The following is a 25451-nucleotide window of genomic DNA, read 5'->3' as shown; positions in this document are numbered from 1 at the left end:
GATGCTGATTGCCCACTCCAGCCGCCTCTCATCAGGAGAGAGAAGAGGTTCTTTTTATTCAACATGCTTGACCTAGGTGGATGTTTTTTCGGTTTTTCTATTATTCTTTTTCTTTCCTCTCTGAGTGTCACCTTGCTCACACACCTCTGTCCTTAGTGACGTCTGCATCAGTCTCTTATCCTCTTATCTGAGGATTGGCTGGGAGGAGAATCACCAGATGGAAGAGAATGGAAACCCATACAAAGGTTTAGGGGGGTCAGTTCTATCTGATCAATGCTATTTGAATAGAAAGAGACTGCAGATTGTGCAGTGGTGGTAGGGTTAATGGAGCTCGGCACTCAGGAGCTGAAGGTGCTCCTTGACATATAGAGTTGTGCTGGCACTCTTGCCCTAGAACAGAGTGCGAAGGAAGCACCGCATGCCCTCGTCTTGGCTCGACCTTTTCATGACCAAAAAGGGTCTATAAGAACCATAAGCCCTGTTGCTTTTAGAGCTCATTCTGTGCCCTTGAGAAACTGACAGAGAATAATAGATGTTGACTTCCTTTCAAGCTCAATAGTCAGTAAAGGGTGTATAAACCCAGTTTAAATTTAACACGAGTGACAATTACAGCTGCTCTGTGTTACCAGGTATGACCTGCTACAGAGAACTGATGCTAAGATGCTACAAGATAAAAGAAACTATTAGCCTAGTCAAAAAAACTCATTCATATCACACTGAGCTGGGACGATAAAGAAAGAAAGGAAAAGACAAAGGGATGTTGTCTTGTAGATCAAGCTTTAGTTCGCTTCCTTTTCTTGGTCAAGTTAGGCACAGGAACATGTTACATGGTGGCATTTTCTTATGGGTGTTCATAAGGCTACTTGAATCTTACATAAGCCCTACGTCAGTGTGTACAGATGGTGTGGTAGGTAACACTTTATTTAAGGATTGTGTGTAAATAAGATACCAGAATATTTGAACTTGCTTTGGTTCTGCCATTGCTGAAAGGGGATCCAGATAATTTACTATTGCTTGATTTCCAAGCTGCCTGCAATGTCTAAAATACTTGAATCCTTGGTTAGCTACCAATTAAAACCCTTTTTTAATTTGCAATATTATCCTGACCACTTTCCAGTCTGGTTTTTGGAAGAAAAAAAAACATCACAGCACTGTAACCGCTGCCAGTAAAGTACTTAATGATATTATAAATGCTCTTGATTGTAAAAACCTGTGCTGCTAATTAAAGCTTTAAACTGACCGTTAAAGCTGGGGTTCCACAGGGTTACATTTTGGGGCCCTTCTATTCTCCTTATATATTAATAATGTTTACAATAATGTTTCTGATGCTGATTTGAATTTATATGCTGACACTATTATCTATTGCTCTGCCCGATCTCCAGCTGAGCCAATCTCAGATCTTCAGAAAACCTTTGCAAGTGTACAGCAAAATGTGATGAAAAAACAAAGTGCATAGTATTCGATGCATCTTATTTCTATCCCCCAAATATACACCTTGCAGGTAGGCAAAATAAATATTTGGGTTTTGCGTTAGACAATGTTCAATGTTCACAATGTTGGACAATATTTAATCTTCACATTGAAGAAAAGAAAACAACGTTAAAAAAAAATAACATAAAACCCTCTCTATAACACTGTTACATTACGGTAACTACAGAGGTCTGTATATTTCCTCTGGGCCTGTAGTAACGTGTTTCTTATTTAATGCTTATAATATTGATATCCATCCGTCCATCCATCCATCCATCCATTTTCTGTACCACTTATCCTACACGGGGTCACGGGGAGTCTGGAGACTCTTCCACCCCTGGATGGGGTGCCATCCCATCGCAGGGCACAATCACGCACACACTCACACACCCAGTCACACTATATGGACAATTTAGAGATGCCAATCAGCCTACAATGCATGTCTTTGGACTGGGGGAGGAAACCAGACTACCCACAGGAAACCCCCAAAGCACGGGGAGAACATGCAAACTCCACGCACACAGGGCGGAGACGGGAATCTAAAAAAATATTAATATGTTTGTGAAAATTTATGGAAAGGTTATGACAGAGTTAGGTATATTTTCTTCTGAGTTTTAATTTTATAATTTGTACATTTTTAATTCAAATCTGAGACACCATTAAGATAGAGTTATGTCTATTTTCTCTGACCCTAAATTAGTTTGAATTTGGTTTTAATGTTTGGCATGTCACTAGTGTGACTCTGATATACCAAAAATAAACTGAGTTATAAAGTCAGTTGCCTTGACATAAATAACTTTTGTTAAAATTGACAAAATCAGTCTTTATGACAGCTGACAATATTCATTCCTACATTCCTCTTCAGTAACAGCTTTATCGTGGTTAGGGTTGCGGTCCCAGTAATGCTGAGCATGAGGCAGGAATACACCCAGGATGAGGCATCAGTCCATTGCACCATGCACACACATTCACACACTCATTCACACACTCATTCACACACTCATTTATACCTAGGGACAATTTTACCTGCATTTTTTTGTAGATAGGAAATAGCCCATGCAGACACAGGAAGAACAATGTATTAGAATAATCCATGATAAAATTTAATGTATGTAAAATTTAATGTGTGCCAGTTATCATGGAGTGATTATCATGGAGCGTTATAATCTCTGTCATTAAGTAAAGTGTTATCTACCACAACATCTGTTCACACTTGCTAATGAATTAGAACTTACATTTATCTACTGAACTCTACATACCATACATTCTACACAGTGCTATAGGCATTCAGTGAGATGATACGAATCAATATTTGAGGTGACAAAGGCAGAGATGATTGAATTTCATAAATTTTACTTGACCATTATCATTAATCATCACAGCCTGGCTCATTAAAAAGAGGTGCCAGTTTAGCTGACCTAATCAACCATGGAGGAAAGGTGGCTTTTTTGCTGAATTTGGTGTGTTCAAGTTCTCCCTCTCATATCTCAGTAACTGCATTACATCAGACACCTTTTCATGTCTTATCTGGCTGAATTAAAAGTGGCAAGATGGCCACTAAAGGAAAGCTGAGCTGCACAATCTGGGTAACCTTCAGAATTCATTAGATTTCCACTGTTTGTCAAAGACTTCTCCTCTTTTGATGCAATTTACATATTTATCAGAGCTGATCATAATATGACGTCTTGAATTTTTTATTTCTTGGTGGCAGGAGGTAATGTTGGAGATTGTGGCACTCTCAGTTGAGAAATGTGCTGAGCTGGCTGTCTTCACCAAGGGTGTGGACATAAATCTTCCCTTCTCTCACCCCCTCTCTCTCTCTGTCTCCCTCTCTTTCCCTTCATGTCTCCCTGTCGGTCTTTAATTTCTGTCCTAATGGAAACAGGGAGCTCCTTATCTGAGTAGGAGTAACTGGGTTGTTGACGTCTCCTATGATTTGGCACTGCACTGGCCTCTGCAGAGTAATCTGCTAGCAAGGATTCCTAGGCCCATCACTCCTTTAGCACCAATAAAGAGGGCGATATATGGAGCCAAGGCAGTTAGGAGTCCCTTCAGAGGAGTCGGCTCATGACCGCTGTTTAATGGCCTAATTGGGAGTATGTGTCTTCCACATAGTACAGAATAACACAGCATCTGGGTAGCACTTCATAACTCAAACCACAACATTTTCAGCTTTAGCTCAGTTTTTTTCAGTTGAGGTCCTTGAGATCCTTGCAGGGGAAGACAGGGAGAGAGGAAGAGGGGGAGAGGGGGATTGGATGGGGAAGAATCCATACATTAAGGCATCACATTGTCTGTCGGATGCTAAAGCAAAACAGAGTGTAACAAAACCACTGAAGCAGCAAAAAAAGAAAAAAAAAGCTCAGCTGGCGGCCGAAGCACATTTGTCTTGTTTTATAAGAGCTCTTTCTTCCCCTTGACCAGGCAGAAGGAGGTAAACGGTGAGATGTGTGTGGTGCTAGGGCCCCCTGCTGATATCCAGCTCCACCTGCAGGCCACACACTGCCAGTTCAGTCAGGTGAGGGGTGTGACGTCTGTAGAGGTACATTCTGACCACCACCCATAGATGGAGAAGGAGAAGGAGACAGACCGGGTGCGCAAATTTAAGCAGCATTAGAAGATAAAATGCAGAGCACTATATTTTATCCATTACATAGACTCTAGCGAATTAATATTCAGCAGATCTTGTAGGACTAGTAGGACTCTAGTAGGAATAGTATGAGGGAGCTCAAGGCAAAAATTTGAAAACTGTTCATTTTACAGCACTTACACGCACATCCACACACACACAATGCAAGGCTGACTCCATCACTGCTTTGTTTGAGTTTAAGTACGTAGTGCTTGCCTCCAGCACCTTCACAGCTATCATTTCATTGTTTTACATCCGCCGCTGGCATGTCCCGGTGGGCCAGGGCCAAGGTGTAATTTAGAACTGATGGAATTTCACAGGCAAGTGAGCGGCAGGGCCTGGGCAAAAAAAAATGCAAGCTCTCGCATTCATGGCAAATGGGCTGGGCCTCTCCGCCGAGACTCCTGAATGGCAAAGCCATTCATCTCAGTGAAGGGCAAAGAGAGAGGGAGAAGAGGGCTCTGCTTTCATTTTCCTTTAAAAATGGAATAATGGTTTATATTTACGGCTCCGGTGTCAGTGACGCACTCCCATGTTTTTTTCTGGGTGCGGAGAAAGCAGAGCTGGGGCGTGTGTGTTGCTAAATAGGGTTTGCTACTGCTGAGCACACACTTGGCTGGGATCAATAAGATATTAAGCTTGTGTACATAGCAATGAGCTGCATAATCACTGAAGTCATTTAGGACATGGAGAAGAGGAAGCAGTGCGCAAACAATACAGCCGACATGATATATTATTGACCAATTATTCAATTTAAAACAGTCCAGTGAATGTTTGTATATAAGTGTGCCTGTATGCAAAGAAACATGCGCCTGTGTGTAATTTAAATAACACATAATCATCGATTAACTGTAGTTTGGCTCACTAGATCTCAGTGGCACAGCAGCATGACATAGTGACAGCGATGACAATAATTATCCCATAGCTCATCTGAGATCAGATCCTCAGCCCCTGAGGACCCCAGCCCTGTTCTCCAAAACCCTGCTGGCATAATGGATTAGGCCACACTTGTTTTTACAGTTCCTGATATATGTGTACATTATTCAGGAAGCCTGTTGAATAATGCATATTGGTATTTTACTTTCATTCATACTCAGGTTGACCGCTAATACTGCCATGACATCGGTCACAATATCCTGTGAGTGTGTATATGGGAGTGCGCCTGTGTGTTTTGAAGTGAGTGTCAGAGTCACTGAATGTATGGAAATGTTTGTGGAAGGGGTGGAACTTTCATTTTTAGGCTGGCCCGAGACACGTCTACACACACATCTACACACACATCCACACACACCGTGCCTCCTTTCTAGAGTTGTGCAGCACACTCCGCAGACTAGAATATTATTCCTGCCTCAAATGTAATCATCCATACTGAATAGGAGACAAAGAGCTGGGGATGTAGTTTAGCATGTCTGTCGATATGATAAAGCTTTCCTCTGCAGCTCCTTGTGTGTGCAGGCGTGTGGGAGTGTGAGTGTGAGCGTAACTATTGTGTTATTTGCCATTGGTCATTATAGCATTCTACCGTTTGCATGGGAAGCGAGGGATTTTTTAGAGGTTTTGTGCTTTCCCCTGCCCGTCCTATAGCTGATAAGCAGATGATTGTGACTGGTGCATGAATTCCTGGGTTTGTAACAATGAAATCGTGAAGCACCAGGTAGAAAAATGAGCTCACCTCACCATGGGTGGAAGCATATCAGCATTTTAAAAAGGGCTTTTTGTTGAGCATCTGCTCCCTCCTGCTTTATTAGGCTGAATAGCATTCCATGCCAGGTGTACACCAAGTCCCTTTTGCAGAGGTACCTGGTTCGTTTTATGCATTAAAATTCATATATAAAACAGGCAAGGTGAGGATAGGGATACAAAAAAGCATGACCAGCATATCAGGGGGAAAAAATCTCTGGCCCATTATTGCATCCAGAGGGCGCAGGCCACCAGTAATTTAATTTGAGCCATCACAGAAGCATCTTGTCCTTGGCCTGACGGGGACACCGGATCACCATGCAGCCTCTTTCTTCTTGTCTATTTCAATCTCTCTCTGTCAAAATCATTTCAAACACAGATCTGTGCACCAGATCCCCAATACACAAAATTCTAACAAACTTAGCTAACTACTCCGTTATATAACACCAGTGTCTTACTAATGTGGTTGGGTATAAGCAAGTTTTTCCCTGTTTGCTCTCAGTTGTTATTTTCTTGGTCAGAAATATACACACATGCACTGATGAGGGTGGAGTAGTGCAACTAGGTGGTAACATTCAAAACCTGCCACTTCAATGGTAATTTCAAGTCCACTTTCAAATTCCATTACCATCTGCCAAGACCTCCTCTTAACACAAATACAAGGCCAAAACAGTATTTTTTGTCCTTATAACCCAGTTTTGTGGATGCACTCTATTTTATATTATTTGTCATGCCATTACTTTACCCAGCCAATGGACTGAAATATTTTATTTTAACAAATAAGAACAAACAGTTGTAGTGATATATCATATATTGAAACAAATTATTAAAAATTATCTAGCAAAACTAATCAAATGCCAGACTCAACCAAATTCATTGCCTTCATAGAGACAACAAATTATCCAGTATAAACACTATGCATTAGGCACTCTCACATATAAGTGAAAGAAATGACTGTAATTCAGCGACTTCAGGTTCCTAAACATGACCCAGCTCGGGTTGTGTAGCAGAACCTTTGTTTCAGCTTATACAATCTCATGCGTTTATGTTATTTATTTAGCTAAGGGAAGCTCTTTGGACCAGAGAGAGTAAAGAGTTGTGTTTTATTTCATTTACAATTTCTGGTCTGATTAGTAACGTTACGTGACTTGTTAAAAAATTTGATGATGAGAACAGAATGTTTAAAGAAAAATGGACAGAGATGTATGAGTTTATTCCCCCACTTTACATTAAAAACAGCTGTGTATCATCAGTTCAGGGTAGAGGTGTGCATTGGGACAAAAATTTATCCCAGGTGGTTTGCTATAAAGCTTGTGGGACAAGGAATGGCCATGTTCATTAATATAGGAATATACATATTGCTTGCATGGTATTTACCACATTCATTCATACATTTTCAGTAACTACTTTATTCTGGTCAGAGTCATGGTGGTTTAAATTACCCCACTAATTTGTTTATATTTGTTTGGGAAATAGAGCAAACTAAATTTGTTATTAAATATTGCGGGCAAGTACAATCATTAAAAAAACAGGGGGAATAAAAAATAAATTGTCATATGCACACACCTCTATTTCAGAGAGTCCATGCTGCTAGTCTGAACTGGTAACTGGTAATAGCCATAAACTAATCACTAATGATTAAGCATTAAAAGGTATAATTGTTGTCACCATTCAGTCATGCGAGTTGTTTATCCAGTCCTTTATAATTAAAGAATGTTCTGTAGCTGAACCTTTAAAAAAGTATTATGCCATAATAACAAATGATGACAATTTGTTATGACAATCTAGCTATCTGAATTAAAAAAAAATCTTGAACGAAAAGTTATAAATTGTTATACTGCTTTTGTTTTGTCTCCAGTATTTATGACATTTCGTATCAGTTTGATTCAGGCATGCTGACTCTCCTGCTTCATGACTGCAGTGTGAAGCTATATTCTGCCTTAAGGGATAGACATATGGCTTCTTTCCACACACATACCTGCTGAGACTAAACTTTTTGTGCGTGTGTGTGTGTGTGTGCACTGCAGCTAACCTGAGCCCAGAGCGAGAGAAACGTGTGGTTTTCCTCACAGCACGTGTTCACCCAGGAGAATCACCTGCGTCTTTCATCTGCCAGGGTAAGACCCTTGTCTCCTGGTCTACACACAAACACACACACACACACACACACACACACACATGCACACACAAGTAGCTGACTATCTTTTTCTTCTATCAGTCTGAGTTCTTTAATCTATGGGTCTGAGTCTCATGAGGGTCACTACTGGGATGGTTTGATGGGGAAAGGCTGAGGAGGTTCAGGGAAAATCTGAGACAGAGTGACCTTTAGTGGTCACTTAAATCTTTGGATACAAATCTTATAATATCACACACACACACACACACACACACACACACAAAAACTCTGTCAAGCTGCCCCACTCAATCACAACATTACATCATCAATCACAAATCCATGGCTGCAGTTTTTCACAATGCAGAGTTTCTGACCTACTCTTTCTGTACAGGTGTGTAATTACAAGCTGTTAAACAGTGTTCTCATAAATACAAAAGAGACAAGTTTTAAAGGCCTGAACATCTCTGGCTTCAGAGGTTTCTGTGTGGGTAATTAGTAAGTTAAGCACTATAGTAATTTAGGAGAGGGCTGACACGGATAACGGTAGTCTGGTCACGATAATGCTTTCAAACCACCTGCCTTGCCACCTCAATGTGACTTTCAGACACACACACACACACACACACACACACACACATAAACACACTGCCACACAGATGTGCATGAATAAATCCAGGAAGTCCGAGCAATTAGACGGAGCACTGGTGTGGCCTCTACAGCTCCCTCTCTTTCTCTCTCTCTGTCTGACTCTCTCCTCCGTGCCACATTGACTCAATTAAAGAGCTTGTTATGCCTCCATTAGTGGTAATGAGCAGGACAGAATGGGCATGGGGAAGAGGAGAGGCATGGGGTCATTGCTCTTTCCCTCCCTCTTTCTCTCTCTCTCTATCTACCTATCCCTCTCTCTTTGTGTGTCTCTTATTTACCTGTCAATTATTGCCACTCAGCGCAGGGCAAATGAAAACACGAGTGACTGCCACCACTGACCCCCACCACCCAGCTCCGCCCTTCCTCTTTGTCAGTTCTTCGCCTGATCATAAACTGGATTCTCTCTCCCTTCTTGTGTTTCACATAACTTACTTAGTATGACCTTTTGGTTCTTTGCTGCTGAACTCTTAACTCTCACTTTTCTGTTTTTTCCCCTATATCCCTGTGTTATTAGCTTGCCTTTATTCATTCTATTCTGTTTGTATTGACTGAAGATGGATATCTCAGATGTCCTGTCTGATTTTATATTGGACCTGTCTGTCCTTTTAATCAGCTTTCTGTCCTTTTTCCCACTAGCATGAATGTCTTTGAAAGTTGAACTGTATGTATGTGTGAAGATATACAGTATTTGTGTGTGTGTGTGTGTGTGTGTGAGTGAGTGTGTGTGTGTGTGTTCATGTTCTAGGCACATATTAAAATTTGTGGAACTATTTTTGTCTGATTTTTAGAAGGTACATGAAGACACAGTGCACAGTGTGTAATATCTTTACATGGTCTCTTACACTTCCAGCCAGCCACCATTTTACACTTTAAATAGAAGTCAAGTGAATGTTGTGTAGTAAAACAAAAACCTAACTCAGGTCTTCTTTAAATTTTATTTCTCCTAATTATGATGAAGATGTTTAGTTTTAGTTTTAATTTTAGGAGAATATTTTATTTCTGTAAAATTTTTTAGTATTCATTCGCTGTGATAACCGTGCAGTGTGTTTGTGTGTATAGGTGTTATCGACTTCCTGGTGAGCCAGCACCCTGTGGCACAAGTCCTGCGTGATCATGTGGTCTTTAAAATCGTACCCATGCTCAACCCTGATGGTGTGTACCTGGGCAACTACAGGTGAGGAGCTAGAACCGCACTCACAACATGATGCTCATGACACACATTCACATTAGACATATACATGTGATTAATTTTAATAATTTTAATAATAACGGTGATTAATAACCGTTGATGCAGTGTGACCCTGAATCTCCTGAACTTTCCTACTGCTTTCTAAACTTCACCATCCAGAAAGATCAGCTCAGTGCATGCTATCTGCATAGGCTGCATTTTAGAAAGGGACGAAATGAAGGACATGCGTGCTTATGTGCTTAGAAGAAAGGTTCTGCTCAATGAACCCAGATCTCTGTGATGGATTAAGAGCTGGAAAGCGTTGGTGCTGCAGTGGCGCTGAAGTATAAGAATCAGGGTGTATGGGGCAGGAAGCAGTCTAATGCTGCTCGATGTGTGTGGTGGGGGCTGGAGAGGAACAACTGGAGAGATATATGTCTGCAGAGCTGGCACTTTTCTTTATTACTCTTACATTCAAGTAAATTTGTATGTTAAGGTCCTTATGATTCATACTTTGGATGGTGTGCGTGTATGCATGTGGGATCAGGCTGTGTTCCAGTAAGTGCTATTTACAGTGATCTAAGAACAGCTTACCTTTGCCAAGCCCTGACATTTTTCATGATAAGAGACACTAGGTAGTAGATCCATCATCGTCCATCAAAGCTAGTGAAATGTCCTGTGCTGCATGAGCATGCAGCCAACATCCTTAGAAGTGACAGTTATTTAACGATGATATATCCAAACTTACACCAGAAGTCTGTATCAGGACATTTCTGTGAGCTCCAGAAGAACACACCCAACTTTACACTGGGCTGCAGTCACTCGGTCACTGCGAGCATCGTTTCTACTCTCCATTCCATAATTGCCTTTTACTTAATGGCGGTGGCTGCACTGAATACCAATAACCTGCTGTGTACTCCCACAGACCTAGAAAAAAGGGCATCACTGGCTGCCATCTGGTGTCAGCCAGGCTGCACTGCAGAAGCACAGTGAGAGAGGCAGCGATTGACCCCTCTAAGGTGGTGACGGGGGGGGGTCAAGTGGGGCTTAAACATGGCATAAATGAATAAGAGTTGATGAGGGAAGTAATGGTGCAGGATGAGTGACAGGTGGCTCCCTCTTTTTTTGCATACATTCTCACACTCCATCACACCTTTGCTGCCTCAGCAGTATGGCTGAGAGAGAGAGAGATCAGATGTGGAGAGGAACGCAGGATCAATCCTTGCTGACTAGGGGATTAGTGATGTTGTGCAAGCTGCGGCATTGACTCCGACTGCCGCTCAAAGTCATGGATCCTCTACCTAAGCTCAATAGCACCTACTAAAGCCTTCACTGGGACATCTGTCTCTCTGTCCCTCCATCTGTCTGCAAATTCTGGAGGAGCAGAGAAGTCATCCATTACCATGGTTCTGTACATAGCTATTTGGTAGCATAGGGCCTGGCAGCCTGGTAACAAATAGACAGCAAAATAAATATTTTTGCACTTGGGTGTTTAGCACTTGGGATATCATTTTGAAACAGCAGTGTATCTCGTTTACCTGACATACCTCAAGGACTAGTGCTTGGCTCCCTCCTCTTCTCACTGTACTCCTTGTTGGGCACCATCACCCATTCTTCATCCCTGCTATGCTGATGATACTCAGCTCTGCCTTTCCTTTCCTCTACAATCATTTACAAAAAAATGATTCAGTGGGTCAGTAAATATAACCAAAAAAATCTGTGATTTTTACACAAAAAAGTAAATTATTAGAAATACTTAATTGCTTTAAGTGCTGTACTAAATTAATTTGTGTAAATATGTGGCTAAAAGTGTATATTGTACTTTCTTTACTGGGTTAAATTTACTATTATTTTGCAAGTGCTTGTAAAATTAGAAAAAAGAACTAATGTGGGGAACTAATGTGGGGGCATGGTTTTTGCATTTGTGGTTGGGGAACTTTAAACTGATTGAAATTTGAGCATTATGGATGGGTGTATTTACTGTATATTCAGTAAATCTTGTTTTGTGTTGGCTTTAAGGCCTAAGCCTATTGTATTATGAAATGTTTTGAAAGATCACGTGTTTCTGTAAAGTTTTCTTGGTTCACCCTCTTTGTGTTTCTCAGTCAGGTGTATGCTTTGTAGGTGTTCATGTAAGCTAGTTAAATAATCATGTTGGGTTCTGCAAGTTCAGTCTTATGAAGGCGGATGTAAGTGCATTTAGCCATTGGAGTTCTACTTTTGATTGGAACCATTTAAGTTGTTATTATGCCATTAAGTTGTAATAATGATAAATGATTTGAGAAATCAGACATTTCCAAATGGGAACCAGTATTAACATTTAGATGATGTGTACTTTTTACAGTGTTGAAATTTAAAAATAAAAAAGAAAACAATTAGTTAAATATACATATTTTTTATGTAATCCTTGGTGCCTTGTAAACCATCCTTTAAAATATGCTTAAAATACTAAGATTATGTGTGAATTTGTAGTAAATCTCACTCCAATATTATTTTTCAGTGTATAGAATGTCTCATTCTCAGTACAGATGTATCAGCCTGGATGAAGGATTACAAGCACAGACACAGCTTCTAATTATCCTGAGGAGTTCGTCAGTCAATAAGTAATCACCATTAAGCTTGGTTCATTGTTTCTACAAATCAACAACCATCTTGCCTTTACTTACCTTGTCCAGTCTTGCAGGTTTACTTTGTATAATATTAGAATAATCAGACTGTGCCTTGTCAGAATGTGCAACACAACTCTTCATCCATTCACTCATCATCTGACAGCTTGACTACTGCAACTCTATACTGGCCATCTTTTAAACCACCTAGGATGACCTGAGAGGTGGCAGGGCATCTGGTCTCTAATCACACGAAGTGTAAACATTATGCCCCGTTCACCTCATGACAGTGACTTCTTGTAGCTGTTTGCATCAAGATACAGTGATGCATGATACTGGCCTATAGAGTAATCAAAGTAACTTTTCAGGGCCTACAAGTCTTTAATTGTGATACCGTAGAGGAGCAGATTGACAAACTTTCTTCACTCAGAAGATTTCTTCAGCCTGGAAGATATAGCTCTTCCACAAGCACCTAAACATTGATGCAAAAAATCTCTTGAGTGTGTAAATGTGTTTATGTCTATCAAGTTGTGTTGTTTTCTAGGTATGTGATTATCTTTTAATGTAAACAAATGTACCACATGGTTACTCAACTGTATACTGTAATGATTTATAACCCTATCTGGTGTCAGCCAGAAGAGGATGTTTTCCCTTTTGAGTTCTCTCAAAGTTTCTTCCTCATGTCATCTCAGGGAGAATTTTCATGCCGCTGTTTCCTCTGACTTGCTCATTAGGGATCTAAATCTACATCCAGAATTCTATAAAGCTGCTTCATGACAGTGTCTATTGCTAAAAGCGCTATACAGATAAAAATGAATTAAATTGAATTGAATTGAGCTCAAATTAATGTCATTGTTATTTGTGTCCATTATAAGGTGTCACGGCTATGTTTGTGGCTACAACACAATACAGCTATTGTGTTAAAATGCAGCTCCCTCTATTATTTCTATATGACCTTGCAATTGCTTCTGGTGAGCTGGATACTGAGCGCTGCAGCCATTGTATCGCTGTTGAGTCCTCTTTGTTGAGGTATACTGGCGTGTTAGAGAATAGTGCTTAGACGGGCAATTGGAGCGGATGATCTCAGGCAGGCAGTGTAGGCCTTTGTTTGCAGTGGCTTAGTTGTGTGTTTACTCACCTTGTTTACTTGCTTCTTCGTGCAGGTGCTCCCTGATGGGTTTTGACCTGAACCGTCACTGGCAGGACCCATCCCAGTGGGCTCATCCCACTCTACATGCTGTCAAACAACTCATCATCCAAATGAACCAAGATCCTGTAAGTGACAGCTCACACCCAAAAACATATACATACAGACAGTGGGGTCCAAAAGTCTGAGACTGCTAATGAATTTTGCATACTTTTCTAATTTAATACAATAATTTTCTTTGCAAATTATATTATTGACAACAACTTGAGTGAAAAGGAGAATCTTTGAAATACTTATATGAATTTCAGAGGTTTTTAGTATTTAGTATTTGGTACGTCCCCTTTTTGCTTTAATGACAGTGTGTACTCAGGCTAGCATGGACTCCACAAGTTTGTGCAAAACCTTTAATTTTAGATCAAAACCATCAGAGTGTTGTTTGAACACATGCTTCAGTATGAAGCAGAATGTCTCAGACTTTTGGACCCCACTGTACATATATGCCTGCACACAACTGTACTGATCTCTTTTTAGAAAGAGGAATAGTTGCGCTCAGATGAGGTAAATATATCCTCAGGTGCGTGAAGTAAGAAAGTTTTCAAAATTCAATGCAAAGGCTGTCTGCACACTGAATGAAAACCAGACCACAAAGGTCTATCAAAATATATATTTATTATTTTAAACGTGCATAGTGAAAAAAGAGCAAAGATCAGTGATTAAACGTTTCAGTGCATAGCTTTCTTCAATGCTCCTGAAGAAAGCTGAAGAAAGCTATGGGCTGAAACGTTTACTCACTGATCTTTGCTCTTTTTTCGCTATGCACGTTTAAAGTAATAAATATATATTTTGATAGATCTTTGTGGACTGATCTTTTTTTACCAAGCATCCATAATGTATTGGCATGACTCATATATCCATTGCCTAAGAAAATAGTGCTTTGACATAACCTGGCATATTTCCATACAATAAATGTCTGTACAAGCAATGTATTTCTTTTATATCATTTTGAATCAGAGTGCACTAGCTCTTTGTGATATATGCAAGGTATATAAAAAAAGAGTTGACCTGAAGGTGGTGTGTGTTCTAAAAGCATAATTCAGTGTTTAAAACTCTGTAACTCTGTAACTTTGCCCTATGTTCATAATACTAACACTGTGGGAACTTTGACTCAGCATCTTTCTGTAGGTGTATGTGTGTGTCTGTTAGGGGCGATTTCAAACCTCTCTCGGCCAGGAGCGTCTCCCCTTGATTTTCTTCTCTCTGCACGTTTGCACGTTCTTTGTTTGAGTACAGAGCCATCTGTTCTGGCTGGGTGTTAATTATGGCTAGAAAGTGAGTGAGGTGTGTGATTAGTGAAGGTCAGCGGCTGTCCTGGGAATGGCCTGCCCTTTGCTGCTCTTTCACATCCTGATAAGAGCAGGATTGTCGGTGAGCGGAACGAGGCCACGCAACGGGCCTTAACCTTTTCCCTCTGCGCTGACGCACTGATCGATGGGATCCTTCATAGCAGGGCGAGCTGTCCATGTCCCTCACGCCCTGCATACACACATATATACACACAAACCTATTTTCACTTATTCATATACACAAGTGTCCTCTCATACAGACTCATCCACAACTCACTTGCCCTTCACTGTATATTCAAGGAAATAAATATGAGGCCACAAGAGAGCTTTTTATATATGGTGAGTAATTAATAAAGCTTTAAAAGGTGTTTCTATACTCAGAAAGTGAACCTGAAGAGCAAATAAGCAGAGCTAACTTATCTGTAAATGTAGAAGGTGTCAGTAGTGAGGAGTTTACACTGTGTGGTCCTTGGCATTGATGACTGAAGGAGGCCAGCTTGCATATTCTTTATGGAGAGATGTATTTGACTACTATCAGTTCTGGGTTACACAAACATATAATCCAACCTGGTACTTATCTACGACAGTAAGTCTTGGGCTCTCCCAAGCTCCCTCACACCCACAACCACATATGCACACACCCTCTTGTGTCAGACTGGCAGTGCATTTTCCTCTGGTTAATCACATCAGATGCAGTGTTCTGTTTAAACTCCCAAATTTAGGGCCAACATTGTGTCATGTGACTAAAGCATTTGCTCATTGGCTACACTGTACATCCTGCCATCTCACACTGCTATACAAACACAAACTCAGTCTTATCCAAGCACCAGGCTAACGCAAACTGAGACAACACAGACAAAGCTAACTTGTGTTAGGTTGATACATACTGTATTAGCTAAAGCAAAGATGTTAATTACAAACAAATTCCCCAGCTGTGATTTCATGAAATATATATACTGTATACTATAGCTCATTTATTGCTGGTGTCACTATTCGTATTTAAATAGTTTTTTTTTTTTTGGTGAAGTATTAAAATTAGATTGACATTTGCAGCATTGTCTCATTGGTGGGTTTTAATAAGTGATATTGTATTATCTCTTATTAATTAATACAGTGTCTGAAATTAATTAATTAATTAATTTAATTAATCTGAAAGAAACAAAAAAAAATCCTTGGACATTTTACTTTCATTTGACACATACCCAGTTTTACTTTCAATCAATCTTGCTGAAAGTCACCCAAATGCTTTTGAGCAAAAACACTATGCTATTTTACACCTGAATCAGAGCACTGGTCCAGGAAGAAAATAGCTTAAAGTCAGTCATGCAGGTAAAATAATCGGTAACACAGGACTTTCTTTTCTTTCTTTTTTTCTTCTTTTTTTAATGGAATATAGAAACAAATGGGGCTATCTCCTTGGCAAAGTGCCGCTTTTCCACCCCATTTGTCAAGGGGAGCGAGGGATTCTTTTTTGATTGGCTGATTACTGGGAACATTCATCATGGAAAACATCTCCCCAACAATCTGACAATGCCATTTTGGATAATTTGTTAAAGATGACAAAAGGGACGGCATTGCCATGCTTCATTTCTGACCTTTTTAATATTAGAAAATTAATTTTCCATCTGAAACAAATGTATTAGTTCCTGTCAGGATTAGCGGATGGATATTGCACCTTGAAGCCACTCTTCTTGTGAACTTTCATTTTTATGCTTTCCTTCTCTTCCACTTTATTTCCTCTAGTCATTGCATGTTGCATTGACAATGGTAGGGAGGAATGTGCGCTGTGTGTGTGTGTGTGTGTGTGTGTGTGCATGTACGTGCATGCATGTCTTGCGATGTCCTCTGGTGTCAGACACCCATTACTTACCCATCGCAGAGATTTACGAGCAATTTGTGCCTGTCATTGCTAACCTCCAGTTTGTGTCAGCACTATCTGGCCCTTCCTTCTAAAGTGCTCCCACAAGGAAGGTATACATCTCTCTTTCTTTCTTTCTTTCTTTCTGTCTCTCTGCTTATGAGAATGGCAGAGTGAAGTAGTGAGGCCAATGGAGTAGCTTTGGACCAAGTCTGTCAAAATCTGATCTGCTGTTTTGGGGGAGATGGACTTGCTGAAGAATGGCCTTGTTTGTTTGGTTTTAGTGCCCAGCCTCAGAGTCATTTGCAGCAGACAGATGTAGATGCTTAGGCTGCGCTAACCACACAACGTGGTGGCTCGGCACCGTCAACGTGCCCGTTCAGCTTGATCACGAGCCATCTCTGTCTTAAAAAGGGCTAAACAGCTCCATCCATTAGCCTGCAGAGCTGAGTGAGGGAGCATGGTGTATCTCTTTATCATCATTCTCTCAATTCTGCGCTGTTTACTCAGTCTTTACTCTCACACGCTCACACACCCATGTTCTAGTCAAATTACCCTCAAGTGCCCATTGAGTCTCGAGTCACGTCCGGATTAAGTCCAAAGTCCTTAACCTGCTACGATATTCTGTACTGAAATTACTCAGTGAGGTGATGAGATGGACTTGGGTTTACTTTATCAGATGTGACTACCTTTTTTTCATAGGCCAACCTGCTGTCACATGTGTCACACTTAATTCAATTACAGGTTCATCTTACACTGCATATAAAGTATATATGGAGTATATAAAAGGAGACACACATAGGAGAAAGACAGGAGGACAATAATAATAATAATAATAATAATAATAATAATAATAATAATAATAATTACTTTAATGATTTGCTTTAAGCTATAGTATTGTAGTTGGAATGCAGTTATTTAGTGCTAAAGGAACAATTATGTGTGTAGCCTATTTGTACAAGAAAACTTTTCAAATTCAATTCAAATTCAAATCCAAGTCAAAGTCCAAGCTGAGCCTCAGTTCATAGAAAAACAAGTTCAAAACAAGTTACAATTCATGAAAGTTGCGATGTTAATATCCAGCACCCACCCACACATTCCAGTGAGATTTAAATCTTATTTTATAGTCTGATCTGATTTTACAGTTTCTTTTCCACATTAGCTGTTCCACATTCCATGTCTTGTATTATCAAACCACAAGATTACTGAGGTCAGTCTTTTAACATGGCCAGACTTTGTTTCACCCTTTTATTATAGGTATTGCTGATGCTAAGTGCTTTGTGGTTAAACACATCAGCTCTTAATCCTGCTTAAATCAGCACCATTGTTTTCCCCATTACAGAGAAGCATTTTGTTTATGGGGCTTAAAGGCCCAGGCTAATTATTATGCTTTAGGTAGGTACTCCTCAGCTTAATTCTTTGACCTTCCGTTAACTCTTCCACGAGTGCATTCACATCTAGCCTGGACCTTTTCCTGTGCTCAGCCTCACCTAGAATACGATGGACATTATGTTCTGTTTCCGAGTCATGTTTGAGTATGCAATGCATCAGCGGTCAAATCATCTCCTGTTTTCATATTCCTAATTTCCTAATTGCCTTTAATTGGCTAATTACAAATTCAAATGAACAAATCTAGAGGCCAGAGACGCATGTTAATTGAACGATCCATCACCGTTAGACCGGAGGAGTATTGTCCGGCTTTGACTGACAGCACATTAGGGCTGTGTGATTGGCAGGCTTTTTGTTGACATTGGAGGCTAGGTAAATGTTGCCTGTGTATCTCTGCAGTTGTCCTTGAAGTGAGAATTGGTGCATAGAATGCTGCTATTTTCAGGTGGGAGGTTCAAGCTATAGGGGCATATGTAGTGCTGATCTGAGACCAGTATCTTATTTTATCATGCAATGATTAAGGTCAATATATAAGTAAAGGAAGTCTGCTAAGAGCAAAAAAACTTTAAAACAGCATGGAGATGATGAAGCAGTGGCATTAAGATTTCCAATCTTATTTTGTTAATGGACCAAATCGGCCAAACGAACTGTTTTGGTCAATTAGCACCTCATGCATACAGTCCCATTACACAGCCTGAGACGTAAACTCCTTCTATCAATATGAAAAATAGTCAACGCTGTGTGTGTGTGTGTTTGTGTGTGTGTCTGTGTGCATGTGTGTCTATGTGCTTAAGAAAATTCTCTGCCTGTGGGCCAGTTTTGGCTTGTGATACAGGGCAAATGGGCAATTAGAATGCCTTTCACCTCTATTGGACCCTGGGAACCCCTTCAAGGAACTGATGATGCTTCCCTAATGGTGCCTGGATTTGCGATTCTGTTTCTGTTTCTCTCTCTCTCTTTCTCTTTCTTTCTCTCTCTCTCTCTTCTTATCTCTCTATTCCTGGATCGCTCTTTCTCTAGTTCTATCCTCCTCTTTTTTCTTTGTGTGTTGTTTCCCTCTCTTCCTTGCGGGCTCCATCCATCAGGCTGGCATGCAGGCTGCCGCCCCTATCCCAGCCACAATATTTCACCGCCTGCCATCAGAGGCCTGACAGCCCTGCGCTCGCCAGGAAATTGCTTTGGCTGTGAGCGGAATTTCAAGCACCAAGTGCCGCCTGAGTTTTCCCTCTCTCTCTCTCTTTCTCTTTCTCTTTTTCTCTAATTCACCTACTTGTTCTCTTTCTGTTTCCCTCTCGCTCACTCGCTCGCTTGCTCTGCCTGACGACCCCCGGGAGTCGAGGTGAGCTTTGGAATGTTTAATGAGACGAGGGAGGCTTGGCATAGCTGTACTGTACACAGAGAGAGTGAGAAAAATGGCAGAAAGAGCAAGCAGGGTGGGTAAAAAGGTAGAGAGGTCAAGGGGGAAAAAAACAGTCCTCTTGAATATCATATGCAAAACTGGAAGCGAGGAAAAAAAATAGATCAATCCTAAAATACCATCTAAGATGTAGCTTATCAAATGTTAGCCCTCCAAACATCCCACTCACCAGTGTGATCGTGCGTCTCTACAGAAAACTCATACGGCGTCTTTCTCATCTTCTCTCCAAGCAGAAGCTTAATGATGTGGCGGCCATGTTGGAGCTGATGAGCTGTATGCACAGCAGTAGGTTCCTGCACTGCAGTTCCTCTCTCCGCTCGGCTGTATGGTGATGTGTGTGAATGGTGCGTGGGTGCAGCGGAGGCTCATCTGAAGGGTTTTCCTCTCCTTATTCCTGCAGCGCCCCACTAGCACAGCTCTGCTCTTTTCATGGATAAAAGCTGTTTCTCTGATACACACTCTGCCTTCATACTTGCACTTTTTTTTGGTCTTTTCTTCTCCACTTATACAAATATACACACTTTCCATCCTCTACTCTCTCTCTCTCTCTCTCTCTCTCTCTCTCTCTCTCTCTCTGTCTTACAGTCTGTAAATATTCCCTTTCAAGTGACAGCCAACTACTTCCTCACTTACTGGACTATTGTATATGTGCTCTGGGATTTTCTTCTCTCTAGTTGCTGACCGTTATTATCGTCCCTTGCTGCAGAGCAAATTAATCATTCGTTTTATGATTGAAGCCAGAGTGGTGGCCCTGAGTACAGATATCGGGGTGTTAGGTTTGCTCAGTGACTAAGGAACATAAATGAATATCTCTCAACCATGCAGTGGTTATTAAACACAGCTTGAAATGACCAGCAGGAGAGTGGTTGCTGCTCCTTTATAACATAAAACATGCCTGCTTAGTATTAGTGTGATGGAACCTCACCTATATCTAAAAAAAAGTTTGTTTTTAAATACTGGAAATTAAAAAAAGATTTGATCTTTAATTAAAACAACATGCACACTTGCTTTTCTTACCACTAGCATTTCACATTTATTTATTTTGTTCCTGTTTTTATTGTCATACTGTATATACATCATCTGGTCTTTTTCCAGTCTTCAGCTGTCCAGTTTTGGTGAGTCTGTGCCCACTGTAGCCTCTTATTCATGGTCATGGCTGACAGGAGTGGAACCCAGTGTGGCCTTCTGCTATTGTAGCCCATCCGTCAAGGTTCGACATGTTATGCATTCTGAGATGCTTTTCTGCTCAACAATGTTGTAAAGAGTGGTTATTTGAGTTACTGTATTAGCCTTCCTGTCAGCTCAAACCAGTCTGGGCATTTTCCTTAATGAATCATTAACAAATTATTAATTTTCAAGATGTTTCCACCCACAGACCTGCTTTTTGCACCATTCTGTGTGAACTCTAGAGATTGTTGTGCATGAAAATCCCAGGAAATCAGCAGCTATATCATTGATAGTATAATTGCATGAATAAGCAGGTGTTCCCAAGTGGCCAGTGAGTATATATATATATATATATATATATATATATATATATATATATATATATATATATATATATATATAAATACATACATATCCAAAGTAAAATCCAGGTAACTGCAGTGTACTTCTGTAATAAATGTAGTGGCAGTAATATATTGCAGCGTAGTACACAATTTTTTAAAAAACAGGACATTTTCAAAAAAAGTCCTTCAACAGCTGTGAAAGCAAAGTGCTTCTGGTGCTGTAGGAGGTAAAACTAGTTTTTTTTGTTTGTTTGTTTTTTTCATTTCAGAAATTTTATGGGGGTGGACAAAATAACAAAGAGAACCTAATAAAGAGTAGAGCCACCCTTTGTCTCCAGAAGGGCTTTAAATCCTTCATAAATTGCTGGCATATAACTCCTGAATGCTGGCATATAACTCCTGAATTTGTGATGTTGGAACAGGCTTCAAGAAGGAAATCTTCCAGTGAGTTATAAGATAAGAAAGAAGGTGGTTAATAGATAAGAACAGTGTGTATGTATATATATATATACACACACACATATGAAGTGCCAAACAGGAAATAATTATATGAAATCTGAACATGTATTTATAAATCCTGAATATAAAGTTATAATTCGTGAATATAAAAATGTAAATCGGAATATATATTCATAACTCTGAATATATAAATGTAAATCGGAATATATAAATGTAAATCCGAATATATAGTTATAACTGTGAATATATAAATGTAAATCGTGAATATATAAATGTAAATCATGCTACACGTTTAAATCTGACAGTTTGGGAGGTGGGGGCCACAGTGGCTTAGTGGTTAGCACTGTTGTCTCACACCTCTAGGTCTGGGGGTTCAAATCCTACCTCCACCCTGTGTGTCCCATGTCAGTGAGCTTCCTCTTGTCCATGTTTAACAAACACTGCCATCACTTTTGAGACCGTTTTCGAGAAAACTAAATACTTTTTTTTTTTTTTTTTTTTATTACTGATGCACCTGCAATTCCAGCACCCACTATCTGGCGTCTTTGGAACTCTGTAGGAACTCTGTTAGTTGCCTCATTTTGCTTTGAAATATCACATATGAAATGCTGTCAGACCTCTTTTATAGCTGATACATGCTGTTAGTTGGCAGTCAACCTAATATAACACAGCTGTTCAGCTGTGTTTGTAAACATAATTTCGTCTTTTTTTCATCTGCTATTACCATTACTTTGTCCACCATCAGTATACTGTATGTCCCATTTTCTCTCAGGTTTCTCAGGTTATGTTCTCATAAGTGCATATTTTTTTATGAGCAGTATCCACCTCCCTTCTACTTTCACTGTCACTCATAGAGAAATGTATTTTATGTACTGTATGTACTGTACGTATGTACTGTCATGGCACAAGAACCTATTGCATATGAACACTTACAACAACCTGTATACAAATGACAACTGAACTTTAACTTAGCTCTACTCTCTGCTTAGGTGTATGTACTTGCTCACAGACTAACCCTCTCTAGCTCTCTGTCTCCATCTCTGTCACTCTCTCCAATAATAATACTAATACTAATAATAATAATAATAATAATAATAATAACTATTTACATACTACATACCGACTTGCTGCACTGCTCTCAATTCTTATTCTCTGTATGTGTGTGCTACAGAAAGTGAGTCTGGAGTTCTACATTGACGTACATGCTCACTCCACCATGATGAATGGCTTCATGTATGGCAACGTGTTTGAGGAGGAGGAGCGCGTGCAGAGACAGGCCGTCTTCCCCCGCCTACTGTGCCACAACGCGCCCGACTTCTCTCTTGTGAGTCTGCATCACACTCCACACGTTACTACGACTGTTATGACTATTAACAATGGTGAATAATAATTCAATTCAATAATAAAGTCATTTGTGATTTTTGATAAAAACAACAGGGCAGAAGTTAAGTAAGAGTGTTTTGCGGGAAGTGTCACTGTTATACAAATTAAGTTTGCTAATAATATATGACTTGACTAAACTTTTATTTATTCCTTCTGGTGAATAAAAATGTGTGATTTGTTTATAATAAATCATACCAATTATTAGCTAATGTTTCCTATGAAACATATCTGCTCTCTCCACATTTACAGATGGATAAATTTTTTTCTCTTCACCCTATCCTCATTTAACATTTTTTTAAAATGCAATATTCTCCATAAATTATCTTGTTTTTCATGTTTTTCCTCTAACCTTTTCTGTTCTGCACAGTGAGCTGATAAACAGTCTCAATAGTGCTGATGAGTTGTCTATAAGATTGCGGACACGTCTTTAGCCATTTCTCCATGGACAATCTTTCAGACACATTAGGATCAGCATACTGATGAGGGTGTATTCTCGTGTGTGTGTGTGTGTGTGTGTGTGTGTGTGCTTGTGCAGAAACTGAGGATATAAAATACAGAGGAATAATCTTGGGTAACCAGTGTGCAAGTGTAGTTTGTTAGACCAGTGGTCTCTTACATATTTTGCATGCTTCTTGTCAGAAGCATTTAATCTCACTAATTCTGTTAAAATGTTGAGTAGATATGAACTGGCTACATTTATTCTTGTGTTGAATTAAATTGTTACCAGTGTTGAGAACCATATCCGAGACGTTTTGAATTGTTGTGTGTGTATTTCTTGTGCGCGTGGTTTCTTACGTTACGGCGAGGTATTCATATTAACTTTTTATGTGGTGTTTCTATGCTGCAGAGTGAGCTATCTTTTAAGCTATCTTTCAGCTTTAGTGCTGTATTTGTTGTTCACTGTCTTTTGTCAGCGTTGAATTTCTCCGACCTGCATCAATGACCTTCAGAGCTCACACAGTGTGACATTTCGCAGCTGTGCCAGAAGTGTATAGCCAGAGCAATAACCTTTACTGTTCAGTCAGCCATTCAGCAGTTCTTCTCTTCTCTCAGCTATATACAAAGAGCGCTCTGCAGCACACACACTCATTTCAGTCCATGATACACACACACAAATGTCACACTATTTAAGATATGATCTAAATGCTGATTTGAAAAGGTGAGCAACACTGGTTTCTACTGTATAAATGTGTGTGTGTGTGTGTGTGTGTGTGTGTGTGTGTGAGAGAGAGAGAGAGAGAGAAAGAGAGAGAGAGACAGAGTAAGGATAAGTGGTTTAGTATATTCAGAACTAGGGCTATGAAATGGTTAAAGTAATCGATTCTGATTAAACAGTTTGGTATTTTTTTCAAATTTGATCCTATAAGAAACATATACACACACACATACACACGCACACACACACACACACACACACACACACACATATATATATATATATATATATACATATATATATATATATATATATATATATATATATATATATATATATATATATATATATTTATGTATAGAGCAAAGATGCCTTCAAAAATAATGAAATTACATGTTTCTACATAAAAAAATACTATAAAGAGCAGTATACAATAATAAATGAAACATCAGTATTTGGTGTGACGATCCTTCTCTAGGTTTTACAGAGCATCTTGCAGAACCAGGCACAGTTCTTCTGGAGACTTTGACTGTCACACTTGCTTCTTATTTTTGCAGCAAAACCCAGCAGGCTTCATTATGTTTTTTTGTCGGAAAAGTGTCTCTTATATAATATGCTGCTTTCTTTACTGACATACAAACATTTTTCTGTAACATTTAATTTTGTGCTGGAAAACTAATGTTTGGAATCTAAAAAGTTTTTGTATTGAATCAATAATGTAGAAGTCATAAAATAAAAATCTATAACAAAGTTTGTACAAAAAAAATAGGGTGCCTAAGACTTTTGCACAGTACTGTATATATATATATATATATATATATATATATATATATATATATATATATATATATATATATATATATATATATACAGAGATCATAGAAAAATAATCAGCTCTGAGCTGGTCCTTCACATCTTGGCCGCATTGCAACATCACTGTCTTTGGGTTTTTTTTCCAACTTGTCAGATGTTCAATAGATAGCTGTAATTTTACTCCTTGCAATAGCTGTGCTAATTTTATTTGCAATGTTCCACTGCTTTGTTATATCTCTGAAAAACTCTTTCTCTCTTCTTGTATGAAAATCTAGTTTTTCTCTTCTTTTTGTTACAGTCAGACCATGTAAGCACAGTTTCCAATTTTCATAAATATAATGCAACCCAGTGAAATTATGGCTACTCTACAACATACCGTAGTCTCCATTTAATAACCAGTTGCAGCTTTCTCACTCATACAGTAAGAGCAAGTTGAGGCATGCAAGCAACTAGTTTAAATATAACTGCAAATGGTTCAAAGGGCAAAGCTAGGAAAATGTGTTAATGCTGTCAAAACAGTGAAAAATGTACCACATTAACATGTTAACAATGACAGCCCTGTCATATACATATTCTAAACATTTAGCCCAGTTGTATAATGTATACTTGGACATTCAAGTCATTAAATGTCTACTAAAGGTTATTATATTAAAGTATA

General features: G+C 39.4%; 1 protein-coding gene across 3 annotated transcripts in view; it reads left to right on the top strand.

Annotated features, from left to right (window-relative positions):
• agbl4 (AGBL carboxypeptidase 4) overlaps positions 1–25451 on the top strand; it is a 294079-nt gene that overhangs the window by 255000 nt on the left and 13628 nt on the right. For all 3 annotated transcript variants that reach the window (XM_026914463.3, XM_026914698.3, XM_026914614.3), the window contains 4 exons: positions 7807–7896; positions 9603–9717; positions 13481–13592; positions 22613–22765. In XM_026914463.3, coding sequence (XP_026770264.2) covers positions 7807–7896; positions 9603–9717; positions 13481–13592; positions 22613–22765 — 470 coding nt within the window. The remainder of the gene's footprint in view (positions 1–7806; positions 7897–9602; positions 9718–13480; positions 13593–22612; positions 22766–25451) is intronic.

Source organism: Pangasianodon hypophthalmus, chromosome 8 (assembly GCF_027358585.1).
Source record: "Pangasianodon hypophthalmus isolate fPanHyp1 chromosome 8, fPanHyp1.pri, whole genome shotgun sequence".
In the NCBI taxonomy this organism is placed as follows: domain Eukaryota; kingdom Metazoa; phylum Chordata; class Actinopteri; order Siluriformes; family Pangasiidae; genus Pangasianodon; species Pangasianodon hypophthalmus.
This window is presented reverse-complemented; position numbering and strand designations above follow the sequence as displayed.